The 24,054-nt window shown below is 45.1% G+C and overlaps 1 protein-coding gene across 2 annotated transcripts in view; it reads left to right on the top strand.

Moving 5' to 3' along the window:
- The first annotated feature begins 7,364 nt into the window (after nt 1-7,364).
- Nucleotides 7,365-24,054, top strand: part of LOC103623166 (sodium/hydrogen exchanger 2) — a 27,494-nt gene continuing 10,804 nt past the window's right edge. For both annotated transcript variants that reach the window (XM_017742634.1, XM_017742627.1), the window contains exons 1-7: nt 7,365-7,938; nt 9,352-9,815; nt 10,539-10,789; nt 13,975-14,192; nt 17,813-18,009; nt 21,320-21,409; nt 23,943-24,013. In XM_017742634.1, the coding sequence (XP_017598123.1) occupies nt 7,620-7,938; nt 9,352-9,815; nt 10,539-10,789; nt 13,975-14,192; nt 17,813-18,009; nt 21,320-21,409; nt 23,943-24,013 (1,610 nt within the window). In that variant the 5' untranslated portion in view covers nt 7,365-7,619. The remainder of the gene's footprint in view (nt 7,939-9,351; nt 9,816-10,538; nt 10,790-13,974; nt 14,193-17,812; nt 18,010-21,319; nt 21,410-23,942; nt 24,014-24,054) is intronic.

Here is a 24,054-nt window from a genome sequence, read left to right as displayed (position 1 = left end):
CTTGCTTGTGGTTGGTTTTTTGGGGTTTTTTTTTTTTTGTTTTAATCCAGTACCTTTATTTCTTGGACATTTCTTAAAATCATCTCTGAGCTGAAAGGAAGTATCAGTAGGATTGAGAAGAAGCTGCTCCTGAGGGAGAAGTGATCTGAGTGGGCAAAGTAAAGACTTCTCTGTCCTGATTAAAATGACGGTAAGATAATTCCTGATAAGGAAATAAATTAATAAAATCAGACTTATACACATCCAAGACCTAACTGGTCATTGCCTGATCCATAATTCCCACTGACCTTGGTGCAAGGAATATAAGCAATACTGAATCCTGTCCTTGCTTTCTAGGAGCATGAGAGGAAAAGGAGGATTTGCTTCCCTATGCATTGCCCTGATTCCATGTGTGTCTCATTAATCCCCTTCTCAGCGGTCAAAATCAAGCCAGGAGTCCTTTGGAAGAAGCCAAATGACTTCATTAAATTCCAGAGGAGTCCAGGGTGGGCAGAGCTCTCCAGATTTCCTTGGTGGAGGTGCAGAGAATGAGTTAACAGAGGGTGAGAGGGAAATATTCCAGAGGGCATCAATAGCCAAAGGGTTTGCAATTAATCCATGGCAAGAAGTGCTCTGTGGCATTTGTGCTGCCATGCCCCAGCCCTTGGTTCCCCCTGGGATCTATTTATAGTTCAGGCCGAAATCTGGAAAGAAGTTAATTGCACACGGTTCTTCCTCAGGAAATGAGGAAGTCGGAGGTTAAATCTGAGCTCCAGACTCCGGTGGTTTTCAGTCCTTCCCAGCGCTGAGGAATGCGTTGGAGGAGCCCCTCTCTGCTGTGCTGCTCACCTCAGTCCCAGCCCCAGGGATGGGAGTCAGCGGATCAGCAGCAGCTGCTGCCGTGGGAGAATCCCTGATGGATCTGCTTCTCTATCCCCATGACAGAAATGGAGTGGCAGAGGAGAAAACACATAAATAATGGGAGTTTGGCACAACCTGAGGTTATTGGCAAGTTGTGTTCATCCCATCCCTTCTCAGGCCTGGTTTCAGAGCTCATTTTTTAATTAGTTTTTTTACATATGTGGATAATTTTAGCTGGAATGAAAATAAAACCACGCAACAGCAGTGTTTTGAGGAAAATGGGTAATTTGAACCACCCCAATGACATGTGTTTTTGCAGCACAAATGAAGGTGCAGATAAATGCACGTGGTTAATGGAAAGTAGAGTGTGTTTTGTTATTGATTTTATGTAGTTTTGCCCATGGAAAAATATTGTCCATGTTCTGCCCCCCCCAGCATTTGTTATTCAGGTTTAATCCAGAATTTAGGTAACTTCTCAAAATTAATTTCTCTCTGTAGGAAGAAAGATGTTGCTGCAGAATACATTTTAGGGGCAAAATCTGGGAATTTCTAAAAAGATGAGACAAACACATTTATTACTCACTTAAATACTATTTTAATTTCAATTCTATTTTAATTGACATGTTGCAATCCATGACCTGCTTTGGATCTATTTATATTTGGAAGATGCTGAGTCCCATTTTGTGTTTGAGTAAAGCTCCATCAGCTGCACTGGACCTGTGCCAGTTTTCCCTAGCAGGAAAAATGCCTCGGTGAACCCAAATTCCGTGGGGAAAATCCCTGGAAAGGTGCTTTTCCAGCCCGCTGAAGGGCAGCAGCTGGATTTCATTACAAAGGAAAGCAGTGCCATATTTTACAGGGCAGACATCCACGGCCAGATTCTGCCTGGAGTTGATTTTTATCCACATGCCAGAAAATCGATGTTGGAGGAGAAATGCTGGCAGGGAGTTTTTACCTTCATATCCAACTCTCATTCTGTGTTCCCACAGAGGAATAGTCACCAGGTCCTGGGACCCAGACCCTGTAGAAAGCTGAACTCTAGTTAAATTCCCCCAATCCTTTGGTCAGGATGTTCCCCAGTCTGCCTCAGCTGTGGGAATTAAGCCCCTCTAGAAGGTGACTTCATCTGCCTAGAGGATAATTGGGATTTTTACACATTAACAATCTTTCTGAGATTTATTAAATAGTCAGATGGTGATATCTAGTGGTGGTTTCGTTTAGTACCTTCCAGGTCAGGATTTCCAGAGCTTTACAACCATTTTGCAATGAAATCTTAAAGTCTGTCTTTCTCTGGAGGGAGGATTATTTCCCGTGAAAAGGATGCCCAGGTGTGCAGAACGACCACTTCCATCAATTAATGTTCTATTCAAGTTAAAATATAGAAGGTTTTAAAACCTGGAAGGCCAAACCCTTCCCTTTGGGACTGAAAAATCTGACAATCAGAAAAATCTCTAACACTAAATACCTGTATTTTTCATTCATCTCTCTTTTAAACAGGAAAATGCCATTTGCTTGTTGAGCAAATGAGACTAAATCTGAGTGGCTTATTTTTTCACCCAAAATGTAAAATACTAATCTGCTTTTCATGGGCTGAAATCTACTTTTTAGCAGTGTTCTTTCTTTCTCTCCGCTAATTTATACATGGCATAGCAAAACTGATTTTTTCTCTCTGTTTTGCCCGTTTTACATAGAGATTTCAAAAATCCAGACACTCGATTGTAATTAACCTAATTTTCTTTTTCTTTACCAGAAGATCCTCACCACTTAATCCTTGCCTGCTTTTCCTTTGAATTCATTTATTTGTGGTAATCCCATCAATCTGTTGGGAATATAAATCACTTGTGAGGGTCAGTGGTTGTTTGGTAAATGAGTGCCCAGGTGCTAATGAACCTTCCACTCCCACGTCCACCATCCTGGCTGCCTTCTGTGGGGAAATAAAAGGGTTTAGTATGGCGCTGTGACCCCCAGGAGGTTGAAGACCTTCCTTTTCCCATCCTGATCCTTGTAGGGGTTGTGGATATTCCCCCTTACTTGTGGGCCGTGCTCTTGGGAAGGCAGGAAATCTGGAGGAATATTTGCTACACTGGAGCAAAGCAGGGGCAGATTTGTCTCTGGAGCTGAATTACTGAAACTTGCACAGAATGTGTGGGGAGTCCCGTGTGGTCTGTGTCCATCAGGGCTTTGTTTTCCTTGGGATGTGTGTTTGGGGCTCTCTTTGGAGGAGAAAGTTTGTTGCTATTTTTGCAACCTTTAAACTGCAGTGCCTTGGGAGCAACGTGGCATCTCACCACTTTTCCTGGGGCTTTATTTGGTGGTGTTTTCAAAAGAAACGTGAGCAAGGAGCTGAGGAGCTTCCCCTGGAGAAGGGAAACTGTGGGATCCTGTGGAGCTAGAACTAAAACCAGCCCCAGAAGAAGAGCTGAGACTTGCAGGGGTTTTCTGTGTCCCACCACTGCTGCTCCTCCTTGAGAGTAAGTGGGAACAGCATCTTTCCTAAATACAGCTTTAGTTGGGTAAAGCTGAAATACAGGCTCTGGACTCTGTGAAACTCTTTGGGAATATCAACTCTATTATGGAGCCAGGCTGGGAGAGCTGGGGGGGCTCTGGAGATGAGAAGGCTCTGGGGAGAGTTTAGAGCCCCTTCCAGTCCCTGAAGGGGCTCCAGGAGAGCTGGAGAGAAATTTGGGACAAGAGATGGAGGGACAGAACAAGGGGGAATGGCTTCCCACTGCCAGAGGGCAGGGAGAGATGGGATATTGGGAAGGAATTCCTGGCTGTGAGGGTGGGGAGGCCCTGGCACAGGGTGCCCAGAGAGGATGTGGCTGCCCCATCCCTGGAAGTGTCCAAGGGCAGGCTTGGAGCAACCTGGGCTAGTGGAAGGTGTCCCTGACAATGGCAGGGCGTGGCACTGGATGATTTTTTTAAGGTCTCTTCCAACTCAAACCAGTCTGTCATCCCATGATTTTTTTAGCCTTTCTCCCCATGCTGGTACAAGGAGGGTTTTCCTGCCTCTCACTCCTGTGTTGGGAGACAGAGGCTTTGCTTTCCTGGGCTCTCATTTGCTATTTAGGGATCCTTGTTCCCCTCAAGTATGTTTCTACTTTTGTGCAATCATACAATTTCTTAATCTGCTGTGTTGCTGTTTTTTGTTCTCATTCCCCATCTGTAGTGATTACACACTTCTGCTTTCTGTTGCCAAATTTGTAATGCCCACAGACCATTTATTCCCTTGCTCTGTTGCTGAGGTGTACGATGTTGATATTTCAATAATCAATTACTAATCTGAGAGGTAACAAAAGTTAACAAGGATGAGTGAGAGAACACCCAGACCTGCTCTCACTTTTTTTTTTTTTTTTTTATTTTAAGCTGAGTTGGCTCTTTGTTTCAAATGAGTGGGATTTGTGAACGTAATGGAATAGGGAAGAGAACTACACACTAATTGCCTGAAATTCTTGCCTTGAAGTTTTAAATGAACAAATTTTGTTCCTCTCTCCTGGTAGTTGAATTACAAGACGACGCTTTCCTGGAATAGAAAGCAGAAATCATCATGTTGCACATGTTAAATTTGTACAAATCAGAGTGTGAAATGCTGTGTGTGGATATTGGTGCTGGTGGTGTTTGCATTCTGGGAAAGGCCACGGGCACAGCTCCCTTTCCCTTTGCTCTCCAGGCTCTGCTCCAGCCATCCAACAGCAAGGACAGGTCACTGATCCCAGGCAAATGGCTTGGGGGCAGCTTTATTGAATATTTTATATAACAAAGACATCCTTGGGAATAGCCACCTGCTGATGTTTATTCCATGGAGAGAAACCAAAGGGTGCATCCAGCAGGTAAAAATCTTCAGGGAAAGCGTGGATTTCTCCTGACAATGTGTGGGACCAGGATGTGGTGCCCTGAGGGCAGCCAATAAATGGGAACTGATCTGCACACTGAGATGAAATCCATGCATTAAATATCCAAGATATCACTAGTTAGGAGGCAGAATGTGCTCACACCTCTGCTGAGATGTATCCTTTTAACTTGTTCCTTATCAATATTCCAGCTGCTTAATGTACGTGTGTTGGAATTCTCCTTAAACCCAGATTTTTGACTGGAATCACTGATGTTATATCAATCCTCAGCCTGCCTGGGCTCTGGGTGCCCACGAGGCTCCCCAGTTCCCTGCAGCACCAGGTTATTTCTGTGTCCCCGTGGCCTGTGATGTGCTGACAAGCCCCGCGTGATGGCTTGGGGTTTTCCAGGGTTTCCTGTTCCTGCTGCCCGCAATAGCTGCGGGTGGGATCCTTCCCAGAAGGGGAAGTGGGATGAGTGGTTTGGAGGTTTTCAGGGTAAGCTGAAAACAAAAGGTTTACTTCTAAAAAGGGACCAAGAAAAAGAAAAAGCGGTAACACTAAAACATCACCTGGGTGCTCCCAAATATTGTCTGGCTGATCTCTGTCCCAGAGTTCAGCATGGAGCACTGAAGGCTTTCCCTAGGGAAAGCCAAGAGCTCCCTCACGGATAATCCACCATGGTACTTGTGGGGCTGCCTGTGGTCAGGAGGTGAGTGTTCCCTGGGGAAAAAGGTGCGGAAATGTCACATTTTTATTGCAGGAGCCTGAATTTTGGTCACTGGTATCACATCCCACAATAACTGTTCTTCTCCCAGTCTTCCTCATCCTACCAGGAGCAAGGTGCCTGTCAGCACAATTGTGGAGATCAAAATCCAGCCTGGAGACCAAAAAATGTGGGCAAGAGCATTACATTAGGGAAAAAATGAAAGCCTGTCCATAGACATCAGATCAAATGGTGCTCACATGAAAAAGTGGATCAATAATATCAATAGCCATTACCAGAGGAACAGCACGAATCCTGTTGTAATAGAACTTTGGGAAAACATTTTGTCTTTGGCTTTTGGCTTATTCATAGCTACTATATAATGAACTTGATGATCTTAGAGGTCTTTTCCAACCTTAATGATTCTCTGATTTTATAAGGCTTTTTCTTTGAAAAACAGCATATTTTAAAATTATCTTCCCTGCTGACCTTCCTCTAATTCTGTCTCAGCTCTGTTGTTTTTTTTTTTTTTTTTCTGGTTTCATTATTAAATAAATATAGATTCTACACACAAAACCAGTTTCCAGGATGCTGCTGAGCTCCCTAATGCAAGGCTTTTTTTCCTCTTCCAATATGCAAATATTTCATTTTTGACTTAAGGAAAATGTAGGTGAGCATTAACTTTCTTGCTTTTTTTTCCTGAGAATAGCAAAAGACAAAATAGATCATTTGGGGATGGAGGGGAATGGGGGGTTGGCAGAACTCCTTTTCCATGCTGCCAAATGGAACAAGTCCTCAAACTCTTAACATCAAATATTTCAACAGAAAGAGGAAATATGATGGCTTGGGATGTGAGCCCAGGCTCAGAGCTGCTTCCATTGCTCTTCCTCTGGCTAAATAATTTCTTAATTATTTCTTAATTGCTGTTAAGAGTACTGTTCTCCCGTCTTGAGAGTAATGAGTGATTTCTTGTTAGATACTAGGAAGAAATTCTTCCCTGTGAGTGTGGGGAGGCCCTGGCACAGGTTTTCCGGAGAAGCTGTGGCTGCCCCATCCCTGGAAGTGTCCAAGGCCAAGGCTGGATGGAGCTTGGAGCAACCTGGGATCGTTGGATGTGTCCCATGGAGAGTGGGTTGGAATGAGATGAGTTTTAAGGTCTCTTCCAATCCAAACCATTGCATTATTCCATGAAATTCAAATGAACCCTGGTAAAGCAGAAAGCAGTCGCTCCTCGAGTGTATTGCTGCATCCCTCCTGTCTTCCAAAATTTATGCCCCTCTTGCCTTACAAATGGGATGAGGAAGAGGGAACTCATGTGGTACTGAGGCCCAGGATCTGTGTCCTGGGCCTCCACAGCTCGGAAGTGGGTCACCAGCCTGTCACTGGCACTTGATTTTGGTGTCACTTAGGCGGCTGAAGGGAACAAATAGGCCATCGATCCGTCTGGCAGTAGCCCTGGGCCTCAGATTTTAATTACCAGTGTTCTTTGGGCTAAATATGTGTCTCTTGAAACATCATCAACCTAAATGAAGCTTCACAATGGAGGAATTTGACCCAATACATTTTTTTTTCTGTGTTATTAAAATCGGTTAAACACTGTTGCAGCTACCTTTATTTTTCAATTTTTCCAACTATTCTGAGCAACTCGGGTTTTGATGCTGTTTTCAAGAGAGATGAAGAGAACTTTTCCTGTAAGTCTTTTTTATAGGAAGCTTTAAGCAATTGTAGAGCCTTATTTGTCCCACATGGGTGCCCTCCATTCCTGCAGGTCTGTATTTAGCCCAACAAACCGTGTGATCTGCTTGTTTTACCAAATGAAAACTGATTTCCAGTAATGTTTGTGTTGTGTTCTCCATGTGGGCACTGCAGAAATCCAGGGAAGTCCTCTGTGGGATGGAGCTGTTTTGGGATGGGGTTTTTATGGGACCTGTTCTGTCAAGTCTGTCTGTTCTAACAGCAGTGAAGGTTATTTTTTTCCCCTCCAAGAAGGCTTTATGAGGGACTGGGACCCAAAATACATCAAGAGTTGGGATTAAATGTGAGTTGTGCCATTAGTCTGAGGGCACATGATGCGTTTCCTCAAGGAAGCATCCACAGGAGGAGCCCCTATTTGGGCAGGTGGCACCAAAACCCACCAGTCTCCAGTGGGATCTCCAAACTGGAAACTGATGGACCGGGGAGGGAAACCAGCCTGAGGTGGAGCATTTGCTCCTCCCTTTGCAGCCGCCCCCACCAGTGCCGGTATGAGAAGCAGCGCTTCCAACCTTCCAACCGCTCACCCACCGCAGCGGGAGCAGCCAGCGGCTTCCAGGGACATGGAGAGCCAAGGACACAGAGCTGCATCTGTCCTGGCTGGCTCCTGGCTCTCCTGCATCCTCCAAGCCCCCAGGGTGGGAGCCCTGCAGGAGCCAGACATGATCCTGGAGAACATCAGCTGGGCTGCCGAGGAAGCCCAGGGCAACGACTCCTCGGAGCACGCGTTCTTCTCTCTGGATTACCAGCACGTCCAGGTGCCCTTTGAAATCACGCTCTGGATCATGCTGGCATCCTTGGCTAAGATAGGTAAGGCCTCCTGAGAGGATGAGGTGGGATGGGAATCTCTGTGGGGTGGTGTGGGCAGGGGTGGCCTTTGCTTCACCTCCTCTCCAGTCTTGGAGCCTGAGGTTACACGCCAAACCCTCAGGATTCACACACTGTGTGCCAGACACGCTGCACAGGTGGAAAACAAGTAGCATTTTAGGCTGGAAATGGTGTTTTTCCATCTAGAAATTCACACCTGGGAATGCTGTTGCTGTTAGGAGGAAAAATACCAGGTTTCCAGGAGGAGGAATTTGATTTAACTGCAGGACACACCAAGGTGTGTGTTCAGCTTGATTTTCTTGCCAGCCACGCTCTGTGCATGTTGTCCACTGACATCTTTATCTTAAAATGAGGATTCCTTATTCTTCTAAAAGTGCCCAGTGTCTGGCCAAGGAATAATTCCATCCATGTTCAGTTACACAGCCTCAAATAAAATCTCTTTGCACAAATTGTCTGTGCAATGACATCTAAGAAAAGTTTAAGCGATGCAAAATACCTGATCTTTTCTTTGTTTCCCTGCAAAACTGGGCACAGGAAAGTGAAAATATTTTTCTCCAGGAATTGTCTTCAATTCTGTTAAATTACTGCTATAAAAGTTATCTTACAGCATTTTTTTAAAATTTCTTTTTCTCAGAATAGAGAAGTCTCTAAGATTGAGTTAGATGAGAATTTTTCAGATAGAAATGGTCTTTTTGTCTCATTTGTGTTACATAATGAGACTCCAATTCTAGTCATATGCATGAAGACATAATAATGATCAGAGACTTTTAAAAAATTATTTCTATTCAAATTAGCTTTGTTTCAATGACTTGTTCTTTTAATAACTCACTTTGTACTTGTGGTGGTTGTTCTAATGTTGGGCATTGCACAAGACTGGCTTGATTGGGCATTTTTTAGCTTTTTAGCTTTAAATGCTAATGATTAAATAATATTAAAAGTGGACCTATGTGTAATTATTGGGAAGGCTTTTTGAGGTTTTTTTTTTTTTTTTTTTTTTTTTTTTTTTTTTTTAGTGTATAGAATCTGTATTGTGTTTAAAATTAGCAGTTGCTATTTCTGTTAGTGCTGAAGATGGGCTGCTGACAAGTTTACATAATTAATAATCCCAAACACTGTTTTATTTATGCAGATTATTACTTTTTGTTTATTACCTCAATATGTCTCTCTAACCTTATGCAATGATGAAATCAGGTCTGAACTGACATTAATTTGAGAAATTTTGGTATTTTCCGTAATTTTTAGATTTTCTATCCTATTCCTGAGCGACTTCACCCTCACTGTGTGAATTTATTTGTGCTACTCTGAGGTGTAACCTGCTGTCAGTGGGAGCGTGGGCACCTTCTGAGGGTTTGGGCTGGCGAGATAACACCAGTTTTATCTGTCCATGCCCTCCAGGGTTCCATCTCTACAACAAGCTGCCTTCTGTCGTTCCTGAAAGCTGTTTGTTGATATTTGTGGGACTCATCATGGGGGGAATCATCTATGGATTAAATGATAGATCACCACCAGTGATGGACAGCGACATCTTTTTCCTCTACCTCCTGCCCCCCATCGTGCTGGACGCCGGCTACTTCATGCCCAGCCGCCCCTTTTTCGAGAACATCGGCACCATCCTGCTCTACGCGGTGGTGGGCACCATCTGGAACGTGTTTGGGATTGGCTTTTCCCTGTATGGGATCTGCCAGGTGAAAGCCTTCCAGCTGCAGGACGTGTCCCTGCTGCACAACCTCCTGTTCGGCAGCCTCATCGCCGCCGTGGACCCCGTGGCCGTGCTGGCCGTCTTTGAGGAGATTCACGTCAACGAGAAGCTGCACATCCTGGTTTTTGGGGAATCGCTCCTCAACGACGCTGTGACCGTGGTAAGGACCAGCCTGAATTGGGGTATTTAACCTGCAGAGGATGCTGCTGAGGAGGTTCAGAGAATGGTGGGATGGGAGATCTCAGCCTGCAGGTAAGGAGGCTCAGGAAAGACTTGATTTCCCTCTACATCTCCTTGATATGAGGTTGTAGCTGGGGGAGGTTGGTCTTTTCTCCCAGGGAGCGAGTAACACGATGAGAGGAAATGGCCTCAAGTTTCACCAGGGGAGGTTTAGATTGCAGACGGGGGGAAAATTTCTTCATGGAAAGGGCGGTCAAGCACTGGAGTCACCACACCTAGAAGTGATTAAAAACCATGTGGATGTGGCACCTGGGGACATGGTTTAGTGGTGAACATGGCAGTGCTGGATTAATGGTTGGACTTGATGATTTTGGAGGGCTTTTCCAACCTCAGTGATTCTGTGATTTGTTGAGGGAAAAGGCATCAACAACCCCTTTTGGCAGAGGATTCCTTGTTCAATTCTCTGGCCTGAGGTCCTGGGCAGCACTCATGTGAACTTAGAAGTTTTCAGGTTTCTCTTTGACTCCATGTCTGGGGACAGAAGTGTCCATGGGGACCACCGCAGTGCCCTGGTGGGAGCCAGACCTCCAGGGCAGGAGGTGACGCTGCACTGGCAGAAATCCCAGCAGTGGATTTAGTGTCATGACCACATCTGGTGGACATCCTGTTAATAGCTGTTTCCCTCTTTCCTTTCCACCCCAAGGTGCTCTACAAGCTCTTCCGCTCTTTCTGTGAGATGCCGACCATCAAAAGTGTGGATGTTTTTGCCGGAGTTGGAAAATTCTTTGTGGTTGGGCTGGGAGGAGTTTTAGTGGGGCTGAGTTTTGGGTTCACCGCCGCCTTCACCACGCGCTTCACCAAGGACATCCGCGTCATCGAGCCCCTCTTCGTGTTCCTGTACAGCTACCTGTCCTACCTCACTGCAGAGATGTTCCACCTCTCTGGGATCGTGGCGTAAGTGTGGCCCAGCGGCTCCTCTCTCCAGGAGAACTTCCTGCCTATATTCACTGAAAAACACCCAGAATGTTTTTAAGTTTGGAAATCTGTGTATGACGAGAAGCAGGGCTCTCTCCAAGTGTAACTCTGTTTCCTAAATTGCACACTGATGGCTGCTGATGGATTTATGTGGGTTTTTGAGGAATGTTTGTTTGAGCTCCATGGTTTTTGTTTGGAAAGGCTGAATGTTCCAACAGTGGGATGTCTGGTAGGTTTGGCAGAGCCAGAAGAAGTTTCTTGGCTTATTTTGTTATTTTCCGTGTGGCCTAGTCAAAACCAACATGAGAAGAGTTACAAGGAGGATTTAGTCAGCTCCTTGGAATGGTTTGATCTTGGTTTGCAGCAGGTCTGTTCTCACATCCCCTTCCCCATCTGCGTGTCCTGCCTGGCAGCCCTTGGTGTGACAGAGCAGAGAGTGATGGGATGGGAACTGAAGCCTGAAAGATTCCTGCTTTTTGGGAGCAGAGGATTCGAATGGAAACCTCTGCTTAGGAGATTCTGACTTGGCTCCAGAAGCTCGGACACAGCTCATGGGCTCAGGTGCCACACAATGTCTCTGTCTCTGGTACCACTGGAAATCTGCTGGTGAATTTCAGCCAAAGCTGCCAGAGATCATTCAGTTCATTTATTTTTCTTTTAACTGGGTAGGTCTTTCAATAAAATGAATAGTTTTGGGCCAGATCCATCAGTTTTAAGAGACTGATTAAGCTCTGTGCTTACCTTGTTGGGAATCTCACTGGCAGAGCAGATGCTGAGACAAAAACAGCCAGAATGACCCCAATGTTCACCAAAATCCCACCTTGGAAAGCAGAGAGAGAGGAAAACCAGAGCAATCCAGCCCTTCTGGATTCTGTGGGCTGGTGTTTGTTGAGTGTGGTTCTCCTACCCAAACTGAGTCAGCTGGTGCTGAGGATCACAACCACTTAACTTTCCCCAAGGACTCCAGAGTGCACCTACCCTGCATCCGTGGCTGCAGTGTAAACAACTGTGCAGTTGATGAGAAGAAAAATAAAAAGAAAATAAAAAAATGAAGTGGGCTCCCAGCTCGGCACAGGAGTATCTGGGAGATCTATTTTAAAACTAATGATGTTGCTTTGGATATAAACCATTCCTGCATCTTGCAGGTTTTGTTTCCTCGGCTGGTTAATAGGAGCAATATTTGAGTGTTACTGAAAACAATTCCAGCTCTGGGAATAGGTAGGAAAAGCCTATTTATAGGAGTGCAAGGCAGAACAGTGAAATAAATATGCTGCATAATCATCGTGGAGCAGAAAACATTCAATCCTAATGGTGTCTCCTTCTATCAATCACAATCTGCTGTACCCATTATGGAACCCATTTGCTGTTCTTTTGAATAATGCATTTTTTTCTAAAGCAAAACAATGGCAAAGGCAGCTGATTCCTGCACTGTGCCCTCCTAATTGCCAAATTATAAATGCTTCTCTTATAGATCTGGAGTTCAAACAATTCATTCTGCTGTGGCCAGGGAATACTGTATTATAAGGAGCAGCTTTTGGCAGTTTTTTTTCTTTGAAAAATAATTTGATTGCCAAAAAAATCAATTCTGCATAGTCCAGAAAAATATTAAAAATCTGCATACAGCTCAGTCTGTGAAACTGTTCTGCAAATGGATTTTAGTTTGATTTTTTCCTTTCTTTTTCTCTTTTTTTTTTTTTTTTTTTTCCCTGCTCCTTGCCTTGGTGGCAATGTCCGTCTTTAGCCAGGACAAGACACGTTTATTCCCTTTCCGTGACCCTGCTGTGATCCCATGTCCATTCTGCAATAAGCATTCCCAAACCACAGCTCTGGAAGTTACTTGCCCATAAATACTTGATTTCTTAGTTTTTAACTGGAGCTGTATTCCTCACTATTTATTGAGGCAGACACAGAAATCAAAGAAATTTTTTTTTTTTTTTGGCTTGTGGTTCAATCCCTGTTGCTCTTTCTGGCAAAGCAGGTCAGACCTAAAAAGGATAAATCAAACCAGACCACTTTTAAAATATTTTTATGTATTGGTAGATTTTCTTAGGAGATGAAATAAGTGAACTCAAACATTTGGTGAAAAAAGGATTTGAATCTTGGTCTCCTGCTGCTGGATAACAGAGGATCCCATTCCTCAGCAAAAGCATGGCAGCTTTCCCAATTCTGACCTTTCCTATCCTCTGCTTTTGCCACAAATCCTCTCCCTAAAGCCCAGTTTTAAATTCGGACAGACCCAAATGTTTGTGTCTTCAAAATAATATGAAGAGTTTGTGAAATTCTGGGGTTAAATGGGGTATTTTCAGTGTAAAGCAGTAATTGCCTGGCAGTTCTCTGAGCAGCTCTTGGTTGATAGTTCTGGGTGAGCCACCACCTCTCTCGACACCTTTGTTTGGGCCACTTACCTGTCCTGGTCACAGCAGGTGTGACCAGATCTCAACCAGAGCCAGGGACAAGCCAAGGATCTGCTTCTCTCTTGGCTTTTCTGTGATCCAACATCGTGATGTTCCCCGTGGAAGCCATTTTCAATGCAATAAAAATATGGATGGCCTTACCAAGCAGCAATGGAAGTCAGATCTTGGAAATCTAAAGCCCTTTGTCTATTGCTGCTGCAATATTTAGAACAAAATGTTTTGGTCCAGATTAAAATATAAAAAATGGAGCTTCAGCACTTCGAGCACTCAATTGTTTTGACCTTCTAGGATTGCTGGCCTGAAAATGTATTGATTTGAAAAGGTGATGAATTAGGCTAACTCCATGTTCCCTGCAACTTGAAAAACCAATTATCCATGAAACATTGCCAGGCAATTGCAAGGTCGGAGTTTGGTGAAGTAAAGAACTGGAAACTCTGTGTTGGGATGGGAGGAGTTGGGTGTTAGTTGGAGGTGTTGCTTTGTGCTCTGATAGAATGCAACGGGTGATGAATTGTTTATCTGTTAAAAACCAGATTTGGACAGTTTGGGCAACCTATAAAGTATTTTATTGCCCTGGTGGTCCTGATACTCTTGGCCTGATGGAGGAAACGAATCACCCCTCAGTGAAATGTCTGCAAACATCCAAGACTTGATGAAACCCGCTTTTTTCAAAACTGATATGTTGATTTTCTGTTTTAAAGCAGAAAAACATATTGTTTCTTTTCCACTGTTTGTTTTTCACTTCCTCAGCATCATTTCCTGTGCCATGGGCATGAAGCGTTACGTGGAGGCCAACATCTCCCTCAAATCCCACACCACAGTTAAGTACTTCATGAAGATGTGGAGCAGCGTGAGCGACACCCTCATCTTCATCTTCCTTGGAGTTTCCACCATCGGAGAAAACCACGAGTGGAACTGGCCCTACATTTGCTTCACGGTCATTTTCTGTCTCATTTGGAGAGCACTTGGTAGGGGAAATTGTAGATACTGATTTTTCATGTATATTATTGTTTATGGGAGTGAGGAATGGGATTCCATTCGATGAGAGGATGCTCTGCCCCTCCATCATCCTTTCCTGCTTGCTCTGCATGTGTGATTATTCCAGAGGGGAATGCTAGGACTGATCTGAGACATCTCAGCTAGTGCTTCCCTACTCCTCCTCTTACTCAATTCCAGGTCTTGCATCTTGCTGCAGTTCCCTGCTCTGGGGACTCACTGGTGGTAGCTAGAAGCTCTCATGAGATCTATTTTATCAATGCCTCTGTCTTTTTGACCTCTTTTCCATTGCCATGATCTCTTCCATTGCCACGACCTCCTCTTCCATTTCAGTGTCTCTTAGTCCCTTGATATTCTCCCAACAGGAGGGAATTTGTAGGCACATACCTTGGGATCAGAGATCCGTGAAAAAGCACGGAGCCTCTGACCCATATTCTGAATTGTGGCAGTTTAAGGGATTTAATTCATAACAAGCTCGTGTACTGCAGCATCCTTCACTGGGAAACTGGAGGAACATTCCAATAGCTGTCCTGAGTAGATGAGGTTTGGGACCTCAACTGTGAGGATACTTCTGCTCCTACTCAAGAATTTCAGGTCGGGGCTGAAAGTGACAGAATTGGGGAATTGTTGAAGTTGGCAGGAGTCTGTGGAGATCATCTGGTCCAACCCTCTGCCTGAGCAGGGTCAGGCAGGCAGGACTGTGTCCGGATGGCTTTTGATTACCTCCATGGATGGGGACTCTACAGCATCCCTGGAAAACCTGTCAGGGTGTTTGACCAACCTCACAGCAAAAAAGTGACCAAAAGTTGGTGATAATGAGGAGCAAGGCATGAAAACACTCTCTTGATAACTGATCTCTGCAGTTTCTTTAGCCACAATTACGATGAAAACCCAAGTCCTGGTCCCAGAATTCCCTGGGATCCCATTTTCATGCATTGTAAATGACCAGAAAAAATAGATGTGCTGTTTTTCCGTTCTCCTCAGTTGCCTCTTGTGCTGATTCCGTGTTGGGAGAAGCTGGACCTCCATTCCTCCCTCAGTGTTTGGCACCTAATGAGTGCAGAGTGCCTCAGTTATGGGTATTTTTATATATTAACAATATTTGTGAGTATAACAGCACAAATTTTTGGCAAGAATTTGAGAGCTAAAAGACGTAGAACAGGATTTATGTTTACAAACCAGTGAGTCAAGCAGTGAACTCGAATTTGACAGACACATCAAGAAATTGTTTAAATAGGTTGGGCCATGATTAGCAAGGCAGAGCAGAACGGGGTTTATTAGCTGTTAGGACATGCCAAAGTTTGTTTTAATAACTGTGCACCATACTTGGAAATGTGCTCATTAGTCAGTTTTTTTGTACATTCAAGTGTTTTATTACCATTAAGTGGTTTCTCTTAAATTATTTGCCCAGATAAAAGGAGTTCTGAGTGAATTTGGCTTTTCTTAGCTCAAAAATTCTTCATTGCAAGATATAAGAACATAACAATGCTACAAAAGCACCCCAAAAATCCTCCCTAAGCACAGCCCTTCTGAGAGCAGCTCAAATTATGCAGCACATTATTAGGGAAGGGCTCGGGCTGCAGCTAGCAGAGAAAACCCTTTTCCACTCAAAATCCCCCTGGAATTAAATAAGAGCACACAAACCAGGGCTGGAAGTTGCCTGAGTGGTCCTGAACAGGGTGTTCCTGTCCTGCAGCACCTTCCTGGGAAGCTGTCAGGGAGCTGGGATGGGGAGAACTGGGAAGGGGCTGCACCAAGCCGGGCTGGGAAGCTCCTGCCTTGGAGATGGTGGTTGAAATTAGACTTTGGCCTGCTCAGAGCCATCCGGCAGCACGGGATTAATTGATAATTAATTAATAATTGGATAGTAGGGAATATTTCTTCAGGGAAAGGGTTGCCAAGCATTGGAACGGGCTGCCCAGGGCGGTGGTGGAGATGCCAGCACTGGAAATGTTCAAAAAACGTGTGGGTGTGGCACTTGGGGACATGGGTTAGTGGTGGCCTTGGCAGTGCTGGAGGAATGGTTGGACTTGATTATCTTGGAGGGCTTTTCCAATCGTAACAATTCTGGGATTCTAGGATTCTAGAGGTGCTTGAGGCACTGATCCAGAAATGGGAGGTACCCCTGCATTTCCTTGCAGGAATTGGGGATTTTTGGGTGGGCAGTGGTGTGTAAACTGTACCCCAGTCCTTCATAGAACACTCCCAGTGCTTTAAATATTTGAGAAATGATTCTGCTGAAATCTGGGGAATTCTTTTCGTATGAGGAAGATCATCTAAAAGGAAAACAGAGCCCTTGCATGGAAGCACTGGGGCTCTGCTGACATCCAAGCCCTGGGGAGATTTCCTCCTGCTCTTTCCCAAGGTATCTCCAGGAGAAAATACATTCTGCTCAGAGTGATTAATTGCATGTCGTCTCTCGGAGCAAACTGGCCTTGAATTAGTTTAGGGAATGCTAATAATAATTTATGAGGAAGGATTAAATTAAGACAAAGGCCGGGATATCAGCTCAAGTAAATTTTGTTCCTTTAAATCATTGGCACTGCCTGAGCTGTAGAGTAGGGGTGGATGTGATTCGAGGCAGGCTTTGTTTATTTATTTTTTAAGTTACAAAGAGCCTTGACACCCAAGTGCTTCCCATCTGCTGGTCTGGGCACCAGTTCTGCAGAGCTCCAGAGATGGGGAAGGTGTCACAAGGTTCAGTTTATTGAGTTCCTTATTCCCAAACATCCCCAGCTTTTTGTTTTCTTCAAACCCTCCAATGTACAGTCAAAATTCAGATATTTTTAGCTGGAGGTGTGTGGGAAGATATTTGATATGTACATATTAAATGCACTGTTTTTATTTCTTTTACAAACACCCTCTAGAAAAGCAACAATGCTGTGGCTCCAAATAATTCCTACAAAAAGTCAGTGGCAGGCACTGCCATCAATTCTCACAATGGCCATTAATCTTTGGGAAATAAGATGTTTATCACATCCATTGGTATTAAAATCACGGCCCACTGATTTAAGGCCTGACTTTTTGCACCTTTCTGCGTCTGTTTGTGCATTTGCAAATGGCTGTAAATCACAGCAATTGGTGTGTCACCTCACGTGGCCTTCAATGTGTACAGTATAAATCTGAGGGAAAGAAATAACATTAACACAGGTGGAATATGGCTACTTATCCAAGCTACTGCTTGGAAACTTTGGGAAATAGGAGGGTAATTTGTGGCTAAGTTGTTGCTGATGATTTGCCTCAAAAGCATTTGTAATCTGAGCAATTCAGTCGTTTGTTATCACCAATTAGAATGAATCAATTAATCAATATTTCGGGACTGTGGCCAGTCAATATTCGTAATCCCCCAAATCAGAAATATGCTGAGGATTAAGTTTTGTCTGGACAAAGCAAATTTCAACCTGTTGGATCAGACTGGAAAAAAAAATTCTCCAGTGGCATATTGGGAATGTACCCCCTTGTGCCATGGCCAGTTCCTCGTGGTTGATGTTTACCAATTCCATGATGTTTCACTGGGAAATGCAAGATTATGAGTTTTCTCTAACTGTTCTATTTGATTGATGTGCCTCAATCTTCTTTCCTGCTTTTTCAGGGGTTCTGGTGCTGACTTTCTTTGTGAACAGATTTCACGTGAACACCATCACCAGTAAAGACCAGTTCATCATTGCCTACGGGGGGCTCCGAGGGGCCATTTGCTTCTCTTTGGTTTTCCTGCTGCCTGACTTCCACAGGAAAAAGCTCTTCATTGCAGCAACAACTGTTGTCATCCTCTTCACCGTGTTCATACAGGTAAAACCAGTACTGGGCACAGATTCGGGATTAGGTCCCCTCCAGGAGTCTGATGGAGAAGGTTCCTCTCCTTCACGCTGGGGCTGTAAGTTCTGGTGCTCCAGCACTGAGTTTTAAGGAATTCTGGTGCTCCAGGGCTCGGGAGGAGCGGCAGCTCTCGGCATTGCTGTGACATCTAGTGGTAAAACCATTCCTGCAGCTTCCTGTGGGATGAGGGTCTTGGATGTCTCCTTGCTCTTCTCTGACCAGCTGCGAGTCTCGAAGGGCTTCTCTAAAATACAGCTTTTAGTTCATCTGGCAAACACAGCCACATTTGAAGGAGAATGTGGTGGGTAAATTGGGTTTGTCTGGTGCTGAAGTAAGCAAGGCTGATGTCCACCTGGTGTTTATCCCAAAAAGTGAAGAGTGGGTCTCCACAGGACTGAAGTGAGTGGAATGTGGAGGTTTGGGAAAGATCTCACGTAGAAAAACTCCCTGGGAGCTCCTGGTGAAGGACATGAGGTCCGTGTGGAGCTGCTGACCAGGAGCCACCCCCCTCCTGCCCTCGGATGGAGGGAGCTGAGATGTTTCTGGGCCTTTGGGAGATGGTGGCAAGTGGTGGCAGCTGCCAAGTGGCACTGAGGCTGAGCATCACCCCCAGAGAAAATTCCTTCTGCTTTTCCTGACTGAACCCCTCAGGCTGGTGTCGAGCACTTGGACAATGTGGAGGGTTGGGGTTGATTTTGTTTCCCCACATCCACCTAAATGCTCATCGTGAGCTGGAAAAGTGGTGGAGGAGGAATCAGAGTGTGTTGTGCCGATGGGATCGGAGCTGGGAGCCGCAGGGCAGTGGGACTGGGCACAGCCTCAGCCTGAAAGGAGAGAGCAGGGGCCAGGGTGGGGGGGGGATGTGCTTAGGTGGAGCTTGACAAGTTTTAAGATGCAAATGTGGGTGAGAAATTGAAAAGCCCCGGTCCACAGGCACGTCCGCTCATGCAGAGCAGCTCTTGAGCCTCACACAAAGGTTGTTCTAAGGCGGCAGCTCCAGGCTCCGGGAAACCCTTCCCTGGGCCGGGAAAAGGGCTTTTGTGTACCCTCAAAGCTCAGCTGGTGATGTCATCCCCGTGCAAAAGGGTGAGAGTTAAACAGGATCCCCGTGTCGCCGGGGAGAGCCCCTGACCTTCAGCCATTCACGGGAACGTCGTGTCTGCAAAGAGGGGCTGTGCTGGGGCTCCGGGGACCTGCAGTGCCGGGGCCACCACGAGAACAGCAGGAGGAAAAAACCAGGAAGCTTGCTTAAAACCTGAGGCAGAAAGATATTGCTGGAGCTCAGCACAGAAAAGGTGGGTAAATGTAACAGAAGCAGGGATTAAGGTGAACCTTCAAAAACCTGGGTTTGCAAATCCAGTTTGTGGTGCTGCTGCCAGACACATGGATGGATGCATTATTGGGGAGGGAATATTTTTACCATCCCAGCCTCTTTCATGGTCACTGTGTGTGGAAAGGGCAAGAAAAATATTTGCTGTGAAACAACTTCTTTGCATAGTGAACATTTCTGTTGTTGTTTTGTGCAAAATGTTTTCTTTACATTCACAGTGATCTCTATAATGACTGGATGGGGAGTGTCTGTGTTAAAATAGGACTGAAACCAAGGCAGAGATCCTTTGGGACCTTTTAGGGTGGTTTTGGCCAGCAAAGCATCTCGTCAGAGCTCAAACCCACTTCATCCTATGATTCCCTTGGAAATCCTGCTCCTGCTGGCTGGAAACTCTTGTGCTACAGAGGAATGGCCAACCCGTGAGCAGTTGGGCTTGGCTGCCCATGGCTCTATCAGTGCATTCCACAAGCCAGGAAACTCCTCTCCTTTGGCCTTCCTAACCCAGTTGCATAAGGCTCTTCCCACAACAAGCCTGGGTAATCATTTTGAGGAGGTTCACTGAGCAATTCTCAAGTCCTCAGTGCTTCCAGGCAGGCTGGATATGTGCCATGTAGACCAGGAAGTCCTCTGGGGAGCTCTCTGGGCTTGTCTGGAATGTCACAAACCCACTCATTGTTCTGCCTCTTGGTGTGGTTTTATGATCAAATACTGTTGGAAGTTCGCTCTCCCAACTTACTGGCCCCTGACCTCTGCCATGAAATTCTGAGCAAATATAATAATTGTGAAGGGGGGAGGTTGTTTGATGCCTGCACTGTCCCATTGGATTGCTGGAGGTGGAAAACGTGTGAGCTGTGATGGAGCTGTTAGACACTCCCTGGGATGAGTTATCCCTGGTGGGTGGAGGAGCATCACGGGGGACCTGCAGGGGTGCTGTGAAATGATGTGTGGCCTGAATGACACATGGGATTCCCATAACAGTCCCAAACGCTGCTTTAAAATGGAAACAACTGTGCCTGATTATCCAGGAAGGCAAGAGGCCAAATTGCACAGTGTCTACTTAATTTTTGTAATATCTGTTATTTCAGAATTTGTGAGTTCTGTGTTATTGACTCTGAATAGCGACGCATTTTTTATTGCTATTAGCTATTAAAATGACACATTAATTGTTTCTCCAATTAAAAATGTGTTCAACTGTCCTCCGTGCCAGCATTTGTGACATTCAGAACTCATAAACATCAACTACTCCATCATTTTTGCTGTAAACATGTCCTGGAAAAGTCATTTCATATGGAAGCCAGACTAAGAAACACACCACAGCAGCATTTTAGTTCTCTCACGAGGCTTAAAGGATATTAAAACTTTTCCCTTGACCCTTCCCACCAGGTGGATGCTTTGATTAGGAAACTTAGCCACTGGCTGGCCATCAAAGATCGCTGGAGTAATGGTGTGTGACACACAGTGCTCAAGGAGTGAGCAGACAATTGCTGGCGGAGGCTTCATGCTGAGAAATCTCAAGGATTATCCTCACTTCAGGCATTTGAACTTGGATTGTTTCAAGCCCCTTTCCGTCTGGGAGGCCACAAGCAACAGCAAACCACAGGCTTGACCTTGGAATTATTGGTTGGCTTTTTGTGGTCTTGGAGAGGCCGGAGGAGGCGAGCGGAGGTTTCCCCTCGGTGCCTCCCCCCATCCTGAAGCCTCTTCGGGAGCTCCCGTTGGCAAGTTCCTATGAGGCACAAACAAAGTGTTTGGGGTACACCTGGGAGAACAGTTTTTAGTCCTGTTGAAGCTTCGGAGGTTTTATCCTGCCAGGAAAGCAGGGCAGGTGAGAGAGGCTGCTTGAACCCCAGAACAAGGTTGCTGTGGCTCAGCCCCATGCCCGTGGCTTTTGTTCCAGTGTAGGAAAACCAGATGTGAGGAAAGGCTGATTTTAGTGTCGTGGTTACTTTGCAGGGAATGACCATCCGTCCCCTTGTTGACCTGTTGGCTGTCAAGAGGAAAAGGGAGAGTGCTCCCACCGTGGGAGAGCAGATCCACATTCGGGTAAGTGGAGCGTCCATCAATACATGGCCAGAGCTTTCTGATACCTTCTGGAATGTGTGTGTCTCCAGGGACCCTGCAGATCTGCAGTTTTACCCAAATCCTCTGCAAGTCAGCCCCTTTCCATGTTGGAAGTCCCTATTCAGCTTCCTAACCATGGGTTATTTTAGCATTGGAAGAGCAGCCACCAACTCAATCAGGCTGAGGTAGCATCAGGTAGTGCACAAACATGAGAGAAGATGATTTCTTGCCCAAAACTTTAAGCTCTGGCCTAACTCCTGTGGATACAAAAATGCTGCTAGCAAGGATTTTCTTGCTATTTTCTAAGTCTGTGAGAGACTTTTCTCTCTCACAGAAGAGGTAGCAGAGTTATGTAAACAATCAAACACCTGCAACCTTGAAAAGTCTTGTTTATGGTACAGTAGAAAAATATTTTGACAATGGATGTTTTAGGATTTTAGCCAATCACCCCAAGGGGTGGCTGATCCTTGTCCAATTAGAGTATGAAGAAAATGTCTATAAAAGAGTTTGTAAAATAATTAAAGAAATCAATCTTGCTGCACGATTCCTGCCTGCTGGATCTTCTCTCCTCCTCCTCCCTATGGCTGCAGGACACAGTGATATACCCTAGGGCATTTTAATAAACTCCAATTTCTCTGGTCTCTGGAATGAGAGAAAGAAAGAAAATGAGGCTTGGTTCTTTCACGATTAGGAACCTCCATGTGTTCTCCAGTCCCATCACCACCATTGGTTCAGATATTTTTGCAAAAAAATGAGGAAAGGGAGGATAAAGGTTGGTGCTGTATTGGAGGGAACCTCTGAAGTGCTCCATCCCTGGAATTATTCAAGGCCACGTTGGATGGAGTTTGGAGCAACCTGGGATAGTGGAAGGTGTCCCTGCCCATGGCAGGGGGTGGAATGAGATGAGCTTCCAACCCAAACCATTCCATGATTCTACATCCATAACCCAAAGGTGGGATTTCATTCCCTTCATTCTCACCATCCAACCATTGGTATTTGTAGTCATAGAAGACTTCAGGGAGAGGCTCAGCTCCATGAGATCAGCTACTCTCCCACTCAGGTGAGCCTTTGCATTTGTGTCTGTGTCCAATGGAAAATTAACATATTTCTGAACCTAATTGTTGAATCCCAGCCACATTTCTGTGGGTATGGCTCCTTCAGGAATATTCTTGTCGTTGTCTTCTTTAGCAATAAAGCCATTGGGGCTGAGGACATTTGTAAAACCTGTTTGGCACCCTCACAATGGGGTTGGACTGCAGGGCTTTGTCTGAGGTTAACACAACAGCTCAGGAGGCTGAAGAGCCTTTTCCCCGTTGTGAACAGAGAAGATTTTGTTCTTTTGTTAGGGTGTGAATGGTAAATCATCTCAGAAATGTGTTTATTAGGAGGTGTGAGCTGAAAATGGCCATGCACCAATTAAGTTGAGAAGGTAACAATGCAGATAGTTGGAAATCAAAGATGTAGAAGCCAAAACCAGCTTTCTTCCTCAAATTTATTTTGCCATCTGGATAGTTGGGGTATTCTGGCTCACAGGGGTGATGATCAAAGTGTGTGAGTGTAATTTCATGAAATCAGAGTAATTTGGGTTGGAAGGGACCTCAAATCTCATCTCATTCCACCTCCTGCCATGGGCAAGGACACCTTCCCCTATCCCAAGTTGCTCCAAGCCCTGTCCAAGCTGGCCTGGACACTCCCAGGGATGGGACGCTTCAGTGCTTCCCTCCAATGTCGTGTTTGTGAAACACACAGCTGCCAACAGCCATGTGAGGGCACTAAACCCACACCAGGCTGCAGGGCTGAGCCAGTTGCTCTGAAACTTTTCTGTCTCTGACCCCCCCAAAAAGATAGTTTTACAAAAATTTAGAGCTGTAGGAAGTTCCAGGGTCATCAGTACCTGAGTGTGGAGGGGGCAGAGCAGAGCCCTCTCCCAGTTTAGAGATGCCATTAGGAGGGAAAGCAGTTTGGGAAATTACAGAGATTTAACTTTTAGGTGGAAAGCCCAAGTGGTCTGGGATTTTTAATATAATTTTAAACAATGATAATGTATTTATATAAAATATGATATGCTGATTTCATTTAGTAGGAATTGTTTGGGGGAAGGCAGTGTTTATTATTTGAGTCAAAACTTCATTGTGAGTTACCTGTATTTGTATCCTAAAGATACTGATTTCCTGAGACAAATTTCCTCAAAAAGCCCAAAATGAGCCTTTGCTGCTTGTCAAGGCCCAGAAGGCAGGACATGGGAGCCATCAGCCACCCTTTACGTATCACAGAGAGCAGATTCATGGCCCTCAGCATTTATTCTCTGCTTGCCCGCACCTGAGAGCAAACCACTCCTTGTACTCCAGCACCAATGGATGAGTGAATGGAGAATTATCCCAGTGTCTCTTCTTGTTTCCCAGCTCCATATCCCGAGCTGGAAGCATCCCCTGCTGTGTGTGTGGCTTTTGCTGTTTGCTGGCTGGGTTCATCACGTATGCAACCGGCGTAGAGTGAAATCCTCTCTCCTCTTTAGTTCTTGGATCATTTGCTGGCTGGCATTGAAGATATATCTGGACACTGGGGACAGTATTACTGGAAAGACAAGTAAGGATTTGCCAAAATACAACTGTGTACATGTGTAGGGA

Source organism: Corvus brachyrhynchos, unplaced genomic scaffold (genome assembly GCF_000691975.1).
Source record: "Corvus brachyrhynchos isolate BGI_N302 unplaced genomic scaffold, ASM69197v1 scaffold220, whole genome shotgun sequence".
Classification (NCBI taxonomy): Eukaryota; Metazoa; Chordata; class Aves; order Passeriformes; family Corvidae; genus Corvus; species Corvus brachyrhynchos.
The sequence above is the reverse complement of the archived record's forward strand: the minus strand, read 5'-3'. Positions and strand labels throughout refer to the sequence as shown.